This window comes from Dama dama, chromosome 22, assembly GCF_033118175.1.
Source record: "Dama dama isolate Ldn47 chromosome 22, ASM3311817v1, whole genome shotgun sequence".
NCBI classification, from domain to species: domain Eukaryota; kingdom Metazoa; phylum Chordata; class Mammalia; order Artiodactyla; family Cervidae; genus Dama; species Dama dama.
Window position 1 is genome coordinate 25,479,675 of NC_083702.1, and position 20,507 is coordinate 25,500,181.

Consider the following 20,507-nt stretch of genomic DNA (forward strand, 5'->3'; position numbering starts at 1 on the left):
GTCATGTCTGACTCTGTGTGATCCCATAGACTGTAAACCACCAGGTTCCTCTGTCCATGGGATTCTCCAGGCAAGCATACTAGAGTGGGTAGCTATTCCCTTCTCCAGAGGGCCTTCCTGATTCAAGGATTGAGAACCTGGGTCTCTTGCATTGCAGGCAGATTCTGCATTGCTCAGATTACTGTCTGAGCCACCAGCCCCATACACACATATATAATATATGTTTAATTATATTATTATGGAATCATATGCTATATGATGATTATGCTGTTATATTTTATAGTTATTATAATTATACTGTATATGATATTATCCTATGTATGATCATATAATAAAAGATAGGTGATAAATAAATATAGAGGCAAATGGAAGGATTTATTGGAAGAAACTGGTTCACACAATTGTGGAAGCTGGCCAGTCTTGAAATCTGTAAGGGGTCTAGGGATAAGATGATGCTGCCCCCCCAAGTCCAAAGGCAATCTAAACAGGAATTCTCCTTTGTCAGCGGTCATCGATCTTTTTTCTGAGACCTTCACCTATGTGAATAAGATCCACTTGTTTTATAAAGGTTAATCTACTTTCTCAAGTTTACTGATTTAAATGTTAATTGCAACTAGAAAATACCTTCACCCAACATCTAGACTGATGTTTGACCAAGAACTTGGTGCTAGAGTGTAGCCAAGTTAACGCATAGAATCAGCCATCACACCATGACTTGGAGACATGTTTAGTGTTTTTATTTATTATTAATCTTTTTTGCATATTCCTTTGTTCTTAGAACATTATTGGTAAAATATGTAATTTATTTGGTGCCAAGTTCTGATATTGTATCTCTGCTCTGGTGAGAAAATACAGCTTACTCTCTAGAAGCCTGTATTTAATCACAGGCTCAGATTGTAGGTTTTGGACTAACATTTACTTAAGCAGTGACCCAGTGGTCTGACTCACTTCCTTTTTCATTTGACAACCTCCCAGGAGTTGACAACTTTCAGCTCCACCCCACCCCCACATCCTCAGGTTCAGAGTCAGAGGAACCTCATTTGTTTTCAAAGACCCATTGTGCACATTTGATTTCAGGGTGCACATCAAACCTTTCACATGGCAGCCCTCAAATTTTCCAGAACATGATGAAGTTCTAAGGTTTAAGAATGAAAAATGTTTCTTGCTCTAATGGGACCTCAGGAGCATTTGTTGTTGTTGTGTAGTTCAGTCATTAAGTCATGTCCAACTCCATGAACTGCAGCACGCCCAGCTCCTCTGTCCTCTGCTGTCTCCTGGAGTTTGCTCAGATTCAGGTCTATTGAGTTCAAGAGCGTATAGAGATGGCGGAATCAATTAGACTAGCTAACATCAGTATCTGTACAGTTATTTGTTCTGTTTATATTAATGCTTATTCACTTTGTATTCATATTCATATTCATTCGAAGTGACAAAATACACTTTGTCAAATGTATTCACTTTGACACTGACCTTGAAAGATCATGCTCATATTGAGAAATTACATCATTTATAAGCGTCATGCAAACTGAAACTAATGTCTGGGTTTACATGTGTTACCAGCACAACTGCAGGTCATACATGAAGCTACATGTGTGTGTGCCCAGTTGCTAAGTCGTGTGCCACTCTTTGCAATCTTGTGGAAATGTAGCCCACCAGGTTCCTCTATCCATGGGATTTCCCAGGCAAGAATATTGCAGCCAGGTTGCCATTTCCTTCTCCAGGGGATCTTCCCGACTCAGGGATGGAACCTGAGTCTCCTGCATTGCAAGCAGATTCTTTACCACTGTGCCACCTAGGAAGGCCAACATGAAGCTATACTAGTTGCTAATTTTCATTTTCAGAACAAATTCCTTTTTTAACTTTACATCTGATTTTGAATATGCTGGAAAGATTGATTATCCTTCTGATGAAAACATACATCTTTTCTTAAGGAGGTTTGCGATCCAGGGATTAGATTCAATTCCTCATTTCCTGTGTCTCATGTTGAGAACGTTTTGAAGATAAAGACTTTAGAGCTCAGAATTGGAGAGCCCACAAGACGTGGCACATATTGCTCATTTTGCTGTTAATTTCTGTGCTTTGTGTTTGATTGGGATGCCAGGGAGAGTCCTCACCACCTTTGCTTAGAAATGTGGCTTTAAAGGTCAAAACGAGACTATACCACTTGCCACATGGTTCACAGGAGATGACCTTTGATTTCTTGTTATTTGTAGCTGTTTTTACTTGTTTCAGTCCAGTTCCCTGGAAATCTACCTGCAGCATTGTTGAAATAAATCAACTCGAATCTTCAACAGTCTTATACCAAGGGTCTTACTTTGTTCCCAGACCTGATTTTTCTCTGCTCTCCTTTCTTGCCTCAGTTTGATCTCAGCTTCCAAGTGCCAGTACTAGTAATTTGTCCAGTAATTGGAGTATTTCCCTTAAATCCCATCCTAGAATCCAGGGCCCTAGTAGCTACTGCTAGACTTTCCTGAGGCTGACTTTGTTCTTTCCTGGTCTTCCATCGTGTCCAAGTTTCCCATTCTCCTTTCAGAGTACCTGTTAAAGTTTGACTCATGTTGTCCAAAAGATATGTTCAAACCCTAATCACTCATTCCTCAGAATGTGACCTTATTTGGAAATAGAGTTATTGCAGATGTAATTAAAATGAACGAGTCCCTACTGGAGGAGGGTAGGCTCTTAATCCAATATATCTGGTGTCCTTATGAAAAGATAGAAGACACAGAGATAAAGAAGAAGACCATGTGATGGCAAAGGCAGAGGCTGAACTTGGAATCAGGCACTTGCAAGTGAGGGAGCATGAAGGATTGCCAGCAAACCTTCAGAAGCTAGGAAGAGGCAAAGAAGGATGTGCCTATAGGTTCAAGAGGACATATGTCCCTGCTGGCACCTTGATTTGGAGTTTCTAGCCTTCTTTATTATGAGATGAGAAATTCCTGTTATTTTTAAGCCACCCAGCTTGTGGCACTTTGTTATGACAGCCCTATGGAACTAATACAGAACCTCACTAGATACCTTGTTCTAAATCCTTTCTTCTCCCTTTGGGTTTACCTGAGAAGTAACCAGTCCCACAGGACCTTTCACTTGTCATAGACGGAACCTCTCATGTCAGCACCACACGTCCCATTGCTTCTCCTGGCTTGTCTTGTAGTCTAGTCCTCTAGCTCATGGGACTCTAAGGTTCAACCTTATCCCAAAGCAAACAAGTGCTTCTTAGCTGCTGACATTGTTATAGACTCTAAAGCCAGAATACAACTTGTGTTCTTCTCAGAAGATGGTGATCTGTGTTATGGACTGAAGGTGTCCCCACTTGTCACATTCATATGTTGAAGTCCAAGCCCCAGTGTGATGGTATTTGGAGATGGAGCCTTTGGGAGATAGGGTTAGATAAGATCATGGGGGTGAAGCCCTCATGATGGGATTAATTCCCTTTTATTAATAAGAAGAGACACCAGAGACCATGCTTTCTCTTCCTCCCAATGCCCACTATGTGTACGCGAACAAGAGATCATGTGAGCACACAGCGAATATGGTGGCCACTTACAAATGAAGGGAAGCCTCATAATGAAACCTACTTTGAAGTGAAAGTGAAAATGTTAGTCACTTACAGTTAGACTTACTGTACATTATGTATACATATATATACACACACACATACATACACACCTATATATGTGTGTGTGTGTGTGTGTGTGTGAGTTTTCAGTAGTGTCTGACTCTTTGCAACCTCATGGACTATGTAACCCATGAGGTTCCTCTGTCTATGGGATTCTCCAGTAAGAACACTGGAGTGGGTAGCCATTCTCTTCTCCAGGGGATCTTCCTGACCCAGGAATCAAACCCAGGACTCCACACTGCAGACAGGTTCTTTATCATTTGAGCCACTGGGGAAGCCCCGAAACCTACCTTGCCAGTACCATGTTCTTGGACATCTTAGCTTCCAGAACTATGACAAGTGCATTTCTGTTCCAGCTGCTCAGCCTGTGGTGTTTTCTTACGGCAACCCCACCTGACAAATACAGTGCATGTGTTTGCTCTGATTTTCAAGACTATGCTTCAAACACGGCCAACACAACACAGACCGCCACTGCCTTCAGTCACTCTGTTAGTTTTCTAGGGGGCTGCCACAACAAATTATTGTAATCTCAATTCCTTAAAACAACAGAAATGTGCTTTCTCACAGTTCTAGAGGCCAGATGTCTAAAATTAAAGTGCTAGCAAGACCATGCTCCCTCCGAAGGCTCAAGGGGAGTATCTCTTTTGTCTCTTTCAGCTTCTGGTGGACCCAGGCATCTTTGGCTTGTAGCTCTATAGCTACAATGCCTTCATCAATGCCTTCATCCTCATATGGCTCTCTTCTTCTCTCTTTATCTTATTCTGTTTTATTTTATTTTGTTTTATTTTACTCTATTTTATTTAATGTTGGACATTGCCTCCATCTTTTTTTTTTTTTTTCTTGATCATGCCGCATGGCATGTGGGATTTTAGTTCTTCGACCACGGATTAAACCCACATACACTGCATTAGAAGCCTGCATATAAAGTCCTTCCTGGGGACTTTTATAAGGACACTTATTATTAGCTTCAGAACCCATCCAAATAATACAAAATGATCTTATCTTGTGATTCTTAATTACAACTGCAAAGACTCTTTCTTAACAAGGTTCCTATGTGGACATATCTTTGGAGGGATCACATTTAGTCCACGATAGATGACTGAGTAACCTAGGAAAAAACCCACAATGATAAATTATATTAGAAACAAAACTGGCAAAAGAAAATTCAAAAATGATTTATGTGGGTTTCAGGCTATCACCTCATACTTTACGCTCATGAAGATTTAAGCCACTGGAGTTTCCATCTGGCTGGAAAGAAAATAACCGTGAAGCTACTGGGCTAGAAACTTAGTATTTACTTTCCTACTTCGTGACAGGCTAAATTACAAAAGATTGCAAGGCATTTTGTGTACCCTTGCCTTCCCTGCTTTGCTGTAATTTAACTTTGGCAATTTACATTTACAGTGTTCAGCCAATTAAACATCTCTTATCAACTTAAGGCGTTTATAGCAGAAAGGCAGCACACAATTAAAGTTCTATCAGCTAGTCAGCTTCCATATGTGCTCAGTGCTCCCTCTCAATCTGTTTCCACAGTTTCTTTTCATACCAGAGGCCTTTTCCTGTGGTTGATCAGTCTGTCTTCAAAGTGAGGGCTTATCAGAGAGAGTTGTACAGTTAGCACAAATGGCAAGGGAGGGAGAAATAATGGAGCCAGACAAAGCAAAACAGAGAATCCTAGCAGAAGCATTTCACAGTCATGATCAATAAGCGTTGCATTGATATTTACTAAGCTTAATCATTCCATTTGATAGTCACCATATATCAGAGAGGTACGGAAAAATTATTAACCTTATCTTACACATACTTAAACTAACAGGTTACAGAGAATTAAACAGTAAGAGAACTAGTTAACCTACTTTTTCAAGACCCTACAGTTTATAAGGGCTTCCCAGGTGGCTCAGTGGTAAAGAATCAGTCCACCAATACAGGAGACACAGGTTCGATCTCTGGGTCAGGAAGATCCCCTGGCAGAGGAAATGGCAATCCACTCCAGCATTCTTGCCTGGAAAATCCCATGGACAGAGGAGCCTGGCGGACTCCATGGGGTCACAAAGAGTTGGACATGACTGGGCATACATGCACACATACTTTATAAGTGTTCCACCAAAATAAGCCAGGTATTTACATAAACAGATAAGTTTATTTATATAACTTTATTTAAATAAAATAGATAAAAATATAGACAGTTTTATCTATAAAGACACTCCCCAAAGGAGGTATGTTTCCAAAATATTTTAAGCAAAGGAAGCATCATTTAAGTCAGCTTAGAGCTGCCAAAAGGAGGTAACCTAAAAATAACACTGGTTAGGTTGAAGTTTGCTAAAAATAAGTTTTGGTTCTTACGAGAACAATATAATCAGTCTTTGACAATCCTTTTTAAAATGGAAAAAAAAATACAGTTATAAAGGAAAAATGACAAACTTCTGTTTGATGGCATTTGGCAAGCAAGGGTTTTGACTGAGATAGAAAAAACATCCAAATGTGTAAATTGAAAATCAAAGTCAGCACTGTTGGTCTTGAGACTGACTTCGACTTGGGCCAAGAGCTTGACATTTTGTGAGCTTGAAAAGCCAAAAGTGATAAAAAAAAAATCAAAGGAAGAGAGAAATCTGGATAATTAAGTCAGTTCATCCATGCTGTCTACAGCTTCCATTCCAATTTCATTTAGCACACACACTAAGCTACCGACGAACTTCTTTATGGATGCAGCAGGAGTCCCAAGAAATGGGTGCCTACAATATTTGCTTTGCATGAGCACTTGAATCAAGACACTAAAGGCACGCACACACACACACCACACACACACAAAGTTTTCCTGTTCAGTCTCTCAAAACATGATCAAATGTCTCCAGCTCCTCTCGAAAGTCTTTCAAAGGCGCTCCAAAATTCCTTCCCCTGAAAAGTATTCCTCCAACTTCTGATTCTTTAAAGTAATAATTGGGAGGAATCATGAAGTGTAGCATCCCATGCATGCTCAGTCGCTTCAGTTGTGTCCACTCTTTGCGACCCTATGGACTGTAGCCTACCAGGCTCCTCTGTCCTTGTGACTCTCCAGGTGAGAATACTGGGGTGGGTTGTCATGGCCTCTTCCAGCGGGTCTTCCCAATCCAGGCATTAAACCTGTGTCTCCTGTGTCTCCTGCATTGTTGGCAGATTCTTTACCCCTGAGCCACTGGGGAAGCCCCAGCATCCCATATAAGTAAATAAAATTTCCAGCAAGTGGTGTCTGTACTTCTTCAGTTAATAGTCTTTTAGAAAAATGCATACTATGTATGTAACCCCATTTGTAGTTGGTTACATAGACATATGTTTACATAATATTGCCTTCAGATTTGTACGGGATCTGCTGCATTGGTTACACACTGCACAACTCCGGGGAGCACCATTCTTGTAGACCACAGCATAAATGATGCCTCTGGGGAAATTCAGGTAGTCTGACTCCAACCCCTTGTTTCCTTCCACACATATAACATAGCAGCTCGGAAACCCCCTTTTCCATTAATGTAGACTTTCTGAGGTATGTTGGTTGTCTGTTTATATAAAAATTGCTGTAACAATGCAGTTTCTGATAACAGAATTTATAATAGTCCTGATACACACAAGAAATATTTGAATGTTCCTATTTTCATGGAAGGATTCACCCACCCACTACTGCTCCATCCTTATTTTGCAGTTTCATTATCAGTTGTTGTTCAGTTGCTAAGTTGTGTCCAACTCTTTGTGACCCCATGGACTGCAGCACTCCAGGCTTCCCTGACCTTCACCATCTCCTGGAGCTTGCTCAGACTCACATCCATTGAGTTGGTGATGCCATCCAGCCATCTCATCCTCTGTCGCCCCTTCTTCTCCTGCCCTCCATCTTCCCCAGCATCAGGATCTTTTCTAGTGAGTCGGCTCTTCGCATTAGGTGGCCAAAGTACTGTAGCTTCAGCTTCAGTATCAGTCTTTCCAATGAATACTCAGGATTAATTTCCTTTAGGATGAACTGGTTGGATCTCCTTGCTGTCCAAGGGACTCTCAAGAGTCTTCTCCAACACCACAGTTCAAAAGCGTCAATTCCTTGGAGCTTAGCCTTCTTTATGGTCCAACTGTCACATCCATACATGACTACTGGGAAAACCATAGCTTTGACTATAAGGACCTTTGTTGGCAAAGAAATGTCTCTGCTTTTTAATACACTGTCTAGATTTATCATAGTTTTTCTTCCAAGGAGCAAGAGTCTTTTAATTTCATGGCTGCAGTTAACCATCTGCAGTGATTTTGGAACCCAAGAAAATAAAGTCTGTCACTGTTTCCATTGTTTCTCCATCTATTTGCCATGAAGTGATAGGACTGGATGCCATGATCTTAGTTTTCTGAATGTTGAGTTTTAAGCCAGCTTTTTCACTCTCCTCTTTCACTTTCATCAAGTGGCTCTTTAGTTCCTCTTTGCTTTCTGCCATAAGGGTGGTGTCTTCTGCATATATGAGGTTATTGATATTTCTCCTGTCAATCTTGATCACAACTTGTGCTTCATCCAGCCTGTCATTTCGCATGATGTACTCTGCATGTAAGTTAAATAAACAGGTTGACAATATACAGCCTTGATGTACTCCTTTCCTTATTTGGAACCAGTCTGTTGTTCCATGTCTGGTTCTAACTGTTTCTTCTTGACCTTACATACAGGTTTCTCAGGAGGCAGGTAAGGTGTTCTGGTATTCCCATCTCTTTAAGAATTTTCCACAGTTCGTTGTGATCCACCTAGTTAAAGGCTTTAGCATAGTCAGTGAAGCAGAAGGAGATGTTTTTCTGGAATTCTCATGCTTTTTCTATGATCCAACAGATCATAGAACAGACAGACTTCTAGTGACTGTCAATCCAATATCTTGTAACATGGAGAGTGTCCCATACTTTTTGTTCCTCACTCTCTCCTTTATTATACTTTCTTGAAAGTTCATTGCTTATAGGAAAAATACCTACAATTTCTCATGCAATAGGCTTCCCTGGTGGCTCAGATGGTAAAGCGACTGCCTGCAATGCAGGAGACCCAGGTTCGATCCCTGGGTCGGGAAAGTCCTCTGGAGAAGGAAATGGCAACCCACTCCAGTACTCTTGCCTGCAAAATCCCATGGACGGAGGAGCCTGGTGGGCTACAGTCCATGGGGTCACAAAGAGTCAGACACGACTGAGCAACTTCACTTTTTCTCTCTTTCTCATAGAATAGGAAATATTTTGCAAACTGCATAAATTTCAAGTTACCTTGTATCTCCTGAAAACTCTGAAATGTATCTGTTTTCAAATCTTCCACACCCTGAGAGTGTACACACAATTTTTACCTTCTCTCAGGGATCACTTAGCTATCCAAGGTATTTATGTATTACATTAGTTAGCCACTATTGCAGTAAAACTACATAAGAAATGACCTCAAAATCTCGGTGACCTACAACACTTATTTTTCTCACTCATGGGGCTGGGGGACAGCTGAGATGGTTCTGCTTCAGGCTGTGAGTCAGGGTCAGGTCTGTTCCATGTGTCTTCTCCTCCTGGGATCAGCGGTTTCTCTGGACACATTCTTTTCCAGCATATGGCAGAAGCCCAGGCAATAAAATCAAGCTGAGCAAACACATTTAAAGCTTCAGATTGGACGTGAGTTCCACCCAACTTCATTGGCCAAAAGCAGAGTGATAGCAGTAGAATGGAGAAGTACACTCTGTTTCAAAAGGGAGCCAAAAGAAAAGTGAAAGTGTTAGTCACTCAGTTGTGTCTGCTCTCTGTGACCCCATGGACTATAACCCACCAGACTCCTCTGTCCATGGGATTCTCCAAGCAAGAATACTGGAGTGGGTTGCCATTTCCTCTTCCAGGGGGTATTCCAAACCCAGGAATAAAACCTGGGTACCCTGCATTGCAGACAGATTCTCTGCCATCTGAGCCACCAGGGAAGCCCCTGCAACATCATAAAGCAAAGGGGTGAGATCACTGTGGTAGTTCTATTAGAGGCAGGAAGTGAAAAATAATCCACCATGAGCAACAAACCAGTGTGAACAATAATCCAGTTCCACAGGAGTGGGATTGCTAGATCATGTGGTAACTCTATTTTTAGTTTTTAAGGAAACTCTACACTGTACAACATACTGGCTATACTTTTCCACTCTAACTTTTAATATTTTTCTTCTTATTCTTTGCAAATGACTTCTATCAAATAATCCCTCTGATGGAATCTTAAATCTTTTCTCTGTCATTTACAGGAATTGAAGTTGATTGGGCTGGATATTCCACACTTTGCTGCAGACCTTCCACTGAACCGATGTAAAAATCGTTACACAAACATCCTGCCATGTAAGACTGTCAATAATGCTGATCCTGCTCTTGTCTTCCAGAGGCTGAAGGGCTGTCATGCCAGATGAATCAGTTCCACCAATCTCTAGCCAGGCCAGGAATGATCTGTATCCTCAAGGCCATGTCCGCAATTGCATTGATCGCATTGGTGCTTTGATATCATTAGATCTTGTTGTGTGTAGGAAGATTTAATTATCATGCTTTTAAATGAATTATATCTGAACAGAAAAAACTGACCCTTTGACCCTTTGGAGATCAAAACATCTTAGCCAAATAAGGAATAAGATAAATTGTGCTCATAACCTATTTTCAGTCAATTCATTGACAGTGGAAGGAGGCAAATAGAAAGGAAATGCAAGGTGTGAAAAAGGCTTCTTTCTTACTTCTGGCAAGTTCTTCTGTTCCTTAGGATTTTGCAGTAAAAGCAACATTCAAAGAAAAAGTAACACAAAATACTTAATAGGACCATTAAAACACATTCTGATATAGATTTAGCATTCCTCTCTGCTACACTGTAGTGGGAGCTAGGAAAGAAGAGAAAAGTGCAAACCTTTACAAAGAGAAGCCTCCTTCATGTGGGTTTTTTACAAGATTAGGTAGGATTAATATTGTCATGAGCTTCCCTGGTGGCTCAGTGGTAAAGAATCTGCCTGCAATTCAGGAGGTGCGGAGCTGCAGGTTCGATCCCGGAGTCAGGAAGATACCCTGGAGGAGGGGATGAGAGCCCACTCCAGTATTCTTGCCTGGAGAATCCCATGGACAGAGGAGCCTGGAGGGCTGCAGTCCATAGGGTTGCACAGAGTCAGACAAGGCTGAAGTGACAGCTCAGCACAATATTATCACCTAACACTTTACATCCGTATGCATCTCAGGATGTATTATCTTCATCTGAAGTCCATTTACAAAAAACCCATCAACACCATCTTCTCTTCTCTAGGCTTCCCAGAGGTAGTGAATTCTCTGGATATCCCTGAAAGTGAAAGTTGCTCAGTCGTGTCCAACTCTTTGCTACTCCATGGACTGTGGAATTCCCCAGGCCAGAATACTGGAGTGGGTAGCCTTTCCCTTCTCCAGGGCATCTTCCCAACCCAGGGACCAAACCCAGGTCTCCCGCTTTGTGGGTGGATTCTTTACCAGCTGAGCCACAAGAGAAGCCCAAGAATACTGGAGTAGGTAGCCTATCCCTTCTCCAGTGGATCTTCCCAACCCAGGAATCGAACTGGAGTCCCCTGAATTACAGGCAGATTCTTTACCAACTTTGCTATCAGGGAAGACTTGAGTGAAATGGAAATCCTAGGTTTAGGCTACGTTCGATAGCCTTCAAACAACCTACCAGATATTTTAGCTCCTGTACATATTCTCCACAATTCCCTGCAAAATCTAGAGACCACTCTTAAGAACAGGAGGGCTGGTGGGGAGGAAATAGTGGTTGGGAGATACTTATATATTTATTTAAACAAGAAACTAAGATTGAGATATGACTAAAATATAAAGCCAAAATAAATTTTATCTACCTACCCTACCACTGACAAATTTAACTTGATTTGGGGTACAAATACTGAGTACAGAATTGTCTTGACAAGTCTTCATTACACTCTGAATGTTTTTCTTTTTTTCTCTTTTGTTTGTATCTGTTAATCCCAAACTCCTAATTTATCCCCCATCTCCCCGCCCCCCCACTCATTTCCCCTTTGGTAACTATAAACTTATTTTCTATATCTGTGAGTCCATTTCTGTGTTATAAATAAGTTCATTTGCATCTTTTTTTTTTAGATTATACATAGAAGTGATATATGATATTTGTCTTTTTTCATCTGACTTACTTCATTTAGTATGGTCATCTCTAGTCCATCTAAGTTGCTATAAACGGAATTATTTCATACTTTTTTTATGCCTGAGTGAAATTCCATTTTGCATGTTTACCACATCTTCTTTATCCATTCATCTGTTGACAGACAGGTTGTTTACCTGTCTTGGCTATTGTTAGAAGTGCTGCACTGAACATTAGGGTGCATGCATCTTTTCAAATTAAAGTTTTCATCTTTTCCAGATATATGCCCAGGATGGGATTGCTGGATCATATAGTTACTCTATGTTTAGTTTTTAAGGACCCTCCATACTATTCTTCATAGTAACTGCACCCTTCTGCTGTGACTTTTAATATTTTTCTCCTTATTCTTTACAGATGACTTTAGCCGAGTGAGATTGATCTCCATGAATGAAGAAGAAGGTGCAGACTACATCAATGCCAACTACATTCCTGTAAGTAAAATAATAATAATAATAATTAAAAATTCTTAAATCAGGCCTCCAAAAACAAACAAACAAACAAAACCAAGCATCCAAATTCTACCCCAGCCAGAGGAAGACTATTACGGCTGCAGAGATGAGTTGAACAGTTCAATAGAGAGTCATTCTTCACCAAGCCGTTCAACTATAAAGAACAGTTTCCATTATTCCATTTTAGAATAAAGAATGGCGGGGTGGGGGGGGGGGGGGGAAGCCCAGAGAATAATAATATTCAAATATCTTTGAAAAGGACTAGTGAAAGTGAAAGTAGATAATTATACTAAAGATCTACTTTCCTATGCTTACATTTCAGTGTCAGCGCCAACCTGTGCTTTTAAAATGTGTCTGTATAGACACCTGGTTGCTATTGTAGAAAGGTGTGGGTGTGATTTTATAGTTTCCCAAGAAAAATGTTTAAAATCACTTGGATTTGTGCAGTTAGTTACTATGACTTTCTCTTTAATGGAAAAAAAGAGGAAACATAATATAGGTTCATGATCCTTCACCAGGTTTGTCCCCAGTTAATTCTCAGTTTCTTCTCATTTGTGTGGAACAGCATTTGGTGTTGATTTTAAGGCTTTCCTGGTGGCTCAGATGGTAAAGAATCTGCCTGCAATGTAGGAGACCTGGGTTTGATCCCTGGGTCAGGAAGATTCCCCTGGAGAAGGGAATGGCTACCCACTCGAGTATTCTTGCCCAGAGAATTCCACAAACGGAGGAGCCTGGTGGGCTACAGTCCTTGAGGTTGCAAAGAGTTGAACACGATTGACTGACTTTCACTTTAGCTCCTTAAGTGACAACTTTGTCTTTGTCTTCCAGGGATACAATTCACCCCAGGAGTACATTGCCACTCAGGGGCCACTGCCTGAAACCAGAAACGACTTCTGGAAGATGGTCCTGCAACAGAAGTCCCAGATTATTGTCATGCTCACTCAGTGTAATGAGAAGAGGAGGGTAAGTACTTTCAATCCTTTGAAAGTAAAAACTTCTGTCCCACTTAGCAGGAAAACCTGCACCAGCCACTGCCAGGGAATGTGCTCACTGTGGGGGGCGGGGGAAGGGAGGCTGAGAAGGGAGGGGACATATGTGTACCTGTGACTGATTCACGTTGCTTTATGGCCAAAGCTGATACCATATTCTAAAGCAGTTATCCTCCAGGTGTGGGTGTAATTTTATAGGCTTCCCAAGAAAAATGCTTAAAATCATAGGGGTTTATGCAGTTAGTTACTATGACGGCCCCTTTGATGGAAAAAAAGGAGAAAACGTTACATAAGTGTATGTTCCCCTTGCTTCATTCTTTATCCTCACAGTAATCCCATACGATTCTTCAGAGGCGAGTCATTTGCTTTCTCTAAATGATCACTGACTGCTTCTTCCCCAGCCTGTTGGTCTTAAAAGGTTATGCTATTGTCCCTTCAGGTGAAATGTGATCATTACTGGCCATTCACAGAAGAGCCCATAGCTTATGGTGACATCACGGTGGAGATGATGTCGGAGGAAGAGCAGGACGACTGGGCCTGTAGACACTTCCGAATCAACTACGTAAGTCACGGAGCAGGGCTTCAGGGGCCGTCCCCATGCCGAGGAAATCCCCAGGGTCAGGAAACCCACCCTCCTTCATGGGAGACTGTGAGCGCTTTAGACTTGGCAACACTAATTCCTCCAAGAGAAAGATGCCACAATCAATGTACTTGTTTTCCGTCTCCCGGAGGGTGATGTGGACAAAATGCTTGGTCTAGACAGCTGGAGGACATATAATCAGAAGGCTGCACTGTCCTGTCTCAGATTCACCCAGGGTAATAGAAGACACGGTGACCCATGGCTTACCAAGCATGACTAAGGAAAGAAGTATTGCCACTACTTATACTGACTGTGTATGAATATAAGGAGGATATACAAAAAAGGGTATCCTTACATTATAAATTAAAATGTAGTCTTAGAGGTAGTGGTTTGGGTTTTGTTTGGCTTTGTTTCTTATTTTGTTGTAGTTTTGTTTTTATTATTTCAAAGGTATTTCTGGACCTTATTAATCCTGGTTTCATGGCTCTTTTGAAATGCTGTTGATTCCTGGTGGTTAGGATGTCAGAAAAGTCTATTTTTCCTGAAGGCAGACTTTTGAGCTCAAGCTGAATGTTGGTGTACCAGGCTAGGTGCTGGCATCAATCGCAATCACCCTGGTTCCTTCTCTGTGGCTCCTTCACAGAGAGCAGTCCTAAAAATAGGAGGGGAGTTTTACTAGTACCGAGTTCTCCAGTGGAGTGTGTCTCTGCTGAAGACGAACAATAGGACATTTCCTCATTAAAACTTGATTCTCTGCTTAGAAACAACCCTTCCTCACAGTATGGATCAGGGGATGAACAAAAAGAGCCTGCTTTGTGAAGCCTTGGCACTATGAATGAGTTTTACTTTTTAAAAGTTGGAAAAAATTGAAGGAAGAATACTATTTCACAAGAAGCATTATATGGAAATTATATAATTCAAATACCAGTGTCCGTAAGTAACATTTTATTGAAACATAGCCACAAACTTGTTTTCTGATTTTCTTTGACTATTGCTGTCCTACATCAGGCTTGAATAGTTGCAGCAGAGACTGACTCTATGATCCACAGAATCTAAAATATCTATCTGCCCTTTGTAGAAAATGCTTGCTGACTGTTTAACATAGACAATGGAAAAAATGGCTGTTATTTCAATATAACATAAGCCCTCAAGAACTCACATTTATTGATATTTACAAGACACAAATCACTTAACTGCTAGCAGGTAACAATGGCTTTTGCTGCATTAAGAATGTAGGCAGATCCCAGAGTAACTGCTCCATGCTGTTCCATCTCTTTGAAATGCTCATCTCCTCCCATTCTCTAAGGACATCCCTACTCAGAGTGTCAGCTTAAACGTCATCTCTTTATCAAGCCTTCCCTAGTCTCAAGAGACCCTTCTCCCTTTCCTCCCCTGCTCTAATCCCGTGTGTATTTCATCACAGTGCCCTATAAGTGGTCACAATTCTCTGATTTCGTGTCTGCCTCCTCCATGTGCTATGAGTTTCATATACAAGCATCCTGTTTTGATAATCCTTGTAGGGACTTCCCTGGTGATCTAGTGGTTAGGACTTTACCATCCAATGCCCAGGGTGTGTGTTTCATCCCTGGTCAGGGAACTAAGATCCCACATGCTTCCTGGCCAAAAAAAAACAAAGCATAAAACAGAAGCAATATTGTAGCAAATTCAATGAAGACTTTAAAAATTGTCCACATCAAAAAAAATCTTAAAAAATAATAATTCTTTTAATCCAAATGGTTAGCCACTTAATAATCTTGTGAAATGAAAAAAAAAATCAGTGAACAGATGTTTTCAAAAATAAGAGAGTATGAAGAAAACATCAACAGATTTAACCACCAGAGAAAATATTTAACAAGAGGAATTTTATTTGAACTCTGCTTTCTGTCTTGGCTATGTCAACCAGAAAGCAGGGCAAACTACTAGACAAATATAGAATAGATTTTAATAGAATAAATCTTTCCCTAGGTTTTGCATATAGGAGAAAAAAATTGCAAAGCAAACATAGGGTATGTTCCCAAGAGTGACATCAAGTACAGTATGATTCATATTATACTTCTTGTCCTTGATCTTAAATGATGACCTTTCAATGACAAACGTGTGAAGGGCTTCAAGCAGACGAATAAAATGTTTAATGACAGAGTTTTCTGGAAATATTTTTATAGTCACAAGCATCTGGTCCCAGAGTGCCCCCTTTGGGCCATAAATATACAGAATCTAAGTTTTAAGCTCCTGCAATGAATGCTAAAACTAAAGACTGTCATGCTATTGCTGATGAATAGATTTTTTTCTTACTTTTTTTTTTCATTTTTGGATTATACACTTCTTTATCTCCTCCATATTTCTATACGGAATCTTTCAGGGTAAAACCAGATAAAATTACCTAAATGAGAAAACCAGAGACATTTTGGAATGGCTAAGATGTAACCAGTAAGGTTTTCTCATTTAGTAAGAAAGGAGGAAAATGACCATAACACACAATTTATCACTTTCCAGTACTTGAAACTTGGCATGAACTGAATAATAATTGGAAACCAAAAACCAGCAAAAACTGGTTTGTTCCCATTGACGTGTGCCTTGCTATTCAGCTAACAGGAATCACCCATCTGACGCAAAGACCTCTGTCTTGCAGCTGCAGAGAGACGGACGACAATTTAAAGAATTCCTATTTTTGAACCACTTGCATATTTTAGCTGGATACCTTGTCAGATCAACCAGAGGAGATTTTATATATATTCTATATACATAAAGATACAGATATAAGATTGTATATATTCATATATATACATGTATATCCTACAGTGTACAGGTCTTGTGCTCAGCCTGTGATCCTCATTTGAAAAGAGCATTTTCATGAACTTTTTTGGGCAACCACAGCTATGTGGTGATGAAGTATTCTTAAATCCATTTATTCTGCTTGAGTTACTTTCTTGCCGTACTTTCTGAAGACAGCGGTAAAGCTGGCTAGTGTCTTTGCAGATTTCATGCTTCATGTATCCAAGACAAAGTCCTTGAACCTGTGCAGAGAAGGAGGCATTGAATGTGGCTGGGAATGTGTGGCCTTAGGCCAAGGAGACAGTGGGTCTAGTTGAAGTGCTGAGATATATATATATATATATATACACACAAATGTTATATTTTATTTATTCTTATTTATTTTTATAATTTTACTTCACCCAAGACCACAGACTCTTTGAAATTCATTTCTCTTTAATACCTGAAAACCTACACTTTGTATCCAGACAAATTCTCCCAAATTACAATATAATATTCCATCTCCTGAATGGATTCAAGAGTCTTAGCAAATTTGGGAGATGAAGGATGCATTAGATCTTTGTGAAGCTTGGATTTGGAATATTTCTGGTAGTTGATAACAAGAGCAGAATAAAACTTTATGCTTATAAGGTAGTAGGGGCTAAAGCAAGTAATTCTTGAAGGACATATATCTTAGTTATTATTTACTCAGGTCAGAGAGAATAATAATATGTTTGGTGTATGGGTTCATATGAATAGGAAGATATAGAAAATATCCACTTTTTATTGGGATCCCCAGAACCACTCACTGAAATGCACTATGCTGGGGACTTCCCTGGTGATCCAGCGGTTAAGACTCTGTGCTTCCACTGCAGGGGGCACAGGTTCGAGACCTGGCCGGGGAACTAAGATCCTGCATGCTGCCCAGCTTGGCCAAAAAAATAAATAAACAAAAGGAGAATGTTTAAAAATAATAACAGTTTTAAGAAAAGAAATGCACTGAGCTGGATGAGAACAAGTGGTAGTAATTAGTAGCAGCAGCAATGAGACTGGAGAAGGTAATGGCACCCCACTCCAGAACTCTTGCCTGGAAAATCCCATGGACAGAGGAGCCTGGTGGGCTGCAGTCCATGGGGTTGCTGAGAGCCGGACACAACTGAGTGAATTCACTTTCACTTTTCACTTTCATGCATTGGAGAAGGAAATGGCACCCCACTCCAGTGTTCTTGCCTGGAGAATCCCAGTGACGGGGGAGCCTGGTGGGCTGCCGTCTATGGGGTCGCACAGAGTCGGACACGACAGAAGTGACTTAGCAGTAGCAGCAGTGATGAGACTATTTAACAGAAACCACCCTTCACAGACACACTCACACTTAATTCGCACAACAACCCTTGTTAAAAGTATCATGAGACCCTCTTCAAGTAAGAGAACACTGGTGTTCAGTGAGTGCATCTTGTGTTAGGTCCCCTAGTATCAGAACCCAAGACAGGGATTGTCACACATGGGGTTTTTTGAAAGCAAAGTATTGGGTAAAATCCGTACAAGAAAAGGGAAGCAGGAGAGGACAGGAGAGTTGTCCTAGCCTGACATTTTGCTCCCTGGTATCCATCACAAAGGGGCTTCCCTTGTAGCTCAGTCGGTAAAGAATCGGCCTGCAGTGTAGGAGACCCGGGTTCAATCCCTGGGTTGGGAAGATCCCCTGGAGAAGGAAATGGTGACCCACTCCAGTATCCTTGCCTGGAAAATCTCATGGACAGAGGCGCCTGGTGGGCTGCAGACCATGGGGTCACAAAGAGTTGGGCACGACTGAGCGACTAACACTTACTTACTTACTTAATCACAAAAGGAAAAGGGGGTGGCAGAGGATGAGATGGTTGGATAGTATCATTGACTCAATGGACATGAGTTTGAGCAAACTCCAGGAGAGAGTAAAGAACAGGAGAGCCTGGCGTGCTGTGGTCCATGGAGTCAGACTTAGTGACTGAATAATAACAACATCCATCAGTCAGTCACTGTGGTCTGCCCTCACCCTGGGAACCTGATCTCTTCGGCACTTTCCAGCAGGCAGCTCCCTTTAGTGGGAGACAGTGTGAGCAATGGGGCTGCAGCCAGATGCTACTAGCAGCACCAGGGAGACAGAATGGATCACCTGGCCAAGCAGATGCAATCTAGCCACCAACCGCATCTTCCAGTGTTTAATTCATTGCCCCGAACTGATGTAACTTCTGAATGGCAGAACGAGGATGCAAACCCTGATCTGCTTAGGCTTTTATCACAACCCAGGCATGGATTAGCCTATTTATCCTACTGTTTGAAGCTTTATACAATTAGTATTTGTTTTTCTCAGGGCCTGCTTTGTGCCGGACACAATGCTGAGAGCTAGAAAGGGAGGTGTGCTGACCGGGAGTGGAATGCAGCCTTCCCATCACTCAAGAGCTGCCGCGGAGGCCTGAGCCATCCTGACGGTGGACGGAGAGATTAACGCTTGTTTTTCTCCCAAAGGCTGATGAGATGCAGGATGTGACCCATTTTAACTACACCGCGTGGCCCGATCACGGGGTGCCCACAGCCAACGCTGCAGAAAGCATCCTGCAGTTTGTACACAAGGTCCGACAGCAGGCTACGAAGAGCAAAGGCCCCATGATCGTGCACTGCAGGTAACCTCCTCAAAGGTGCTGGCTGCTAGAAGTCGTGGAGGGAATTGCCCATCATGCCATGAACCTCTGATCAGATTGGATTAACTGGTCAATGAGTTATGATTTTTAAAAATTTAAATGGTAGAGAGGGAGGTGGGTGGGGCATTCAGGATGGTGGGGGATACATGTATACCTGTGGCTGGTTCATGTTGATGTATGGCTAAAACCATCACCATATTGTAATTATCCTCCAATTAAAACGATAATTTTAAAAAATTTAAAAAATTATGATGAACGAAGTCTTACTAAATACATGATTTACATATCATATGACTATCTTAGGGCTTCCCAGGTGGTTCAACAGTAAAGAACCCACCTGCCAATGCAGGAGACACAAATCTGATCCCTGAGTTGGGAAGAGCCCCTGGAGAAGGAGATGACAACCCACTCCGGTATGCTTGCCTGGAAAATTCCACGGACAGAGGAGCCTGGCGGGCTGTAGTTCATGGGGTCACAAAAGAGTCGGACATGACTTAGTGACTAAACAACAACAACATTGTTTATCAGAGGTAGCAGTGAGACAAAGAAGTCAGAGGAGGCGTTGGCAGCCAATAAGCCTGGGTCTAGCACTTTGAGTTTTGTGAGCTAGAATGGCTGACTCTGTGTGTGTGTGTGTGTGTGTGTGTGTGTGTGTGTGTGTAGGGGTGGGTGGGGGGTAGGGGTAGGGGTGTGCAGGGGGTAGGTGTGTCTCTCCCTGGAAAGAAAAATGCTTCATAAGCTACCAAGTTTCTGACTAGAGAGGCTACACTTGATGTGAGTCATTCCCAGGCCAAAACGCTTTGCTTCACTGGATGAGGTTACCTAGTCTCAAAATGCTTCCTTTCAAGAGCAGAAAATAAAGCTGCTCAACCCTGAGGTCAAACATGTGGCCTCCTTTCATGCAGGGAGCAGGTACAGTTCTGGATGTGGCTTCATGAGTGTTCACCCAGGCCCAGAAACATTTTACGTGAGAAGATAAGAGAGAAGAGTTGCCTGGTAGAAAAAGCAAATCTGGGCTCTGAACTTGTGGTTTTTCATGTTGGATTTCTCTTCCAGCAAATCTCACAAGTAGATTGCTTTTGATTGCTCTTCATTTCCTTTTTCTCCTGTGTGCATGTGCATATGCTGTGAGTCATGTCCAACTCTTTGTGACCCCCATGGACTGTAGCCCACCAGGCTCCTCTATCCATGGGATTTCCCGGCAAGAATACTGGAGTGGGTTGCCATTTCTTTAAGCAGGGGGATCTTCCTGACCCAAGGATCCAGCCTGCATCTCCTGCCTTAGCAGGTGGATTCTT

General features: G+C 41.6%; 1 protein-coding gene and 1 non-coding gene across 2 annotated transcripts in view; both read left to right on the forward strand.

Moving 5' to 3' along the window:
- PTPRO (protein tyrosine phosphatase receptor type O) overlaps positions 1-20,507 on the forward strand; it is a 255,206-nt gene that overhangs the window by 224,268 nt on the left and 10,431 nt on the right. The window contains exons 19-23 of the mRNA XM_061125072.1: positions 9,844-9,934; positions 12,120-12,196; positions 13,043-13,177; positions 13,643-13,765; positions 19,037-19,191. Of these exons, the coding sequence (XP_060981055.1) occupies positions 9,844-9,934; positions 12,120-12,196; positions 13,043-13,177; positions 13,643-13,765; positions 19,037-19,191 (581 nt within the window). The remainder of the gene's footprint in view (positions 1-9,843; positions 9,935-12,119; positions 12,197-13,042; positions 13,178-13,642; positions 13,766-19,036; positions 19,192-20,507) is intronic.
- Positions 8,596-8,667, forward strand: TRNAC-GCA (transfer RNA cysteine (anticodon GCA)). The gene has a single exon. It is a non-coding gene; the product is annotated as a tRNA-Cys (tRNA).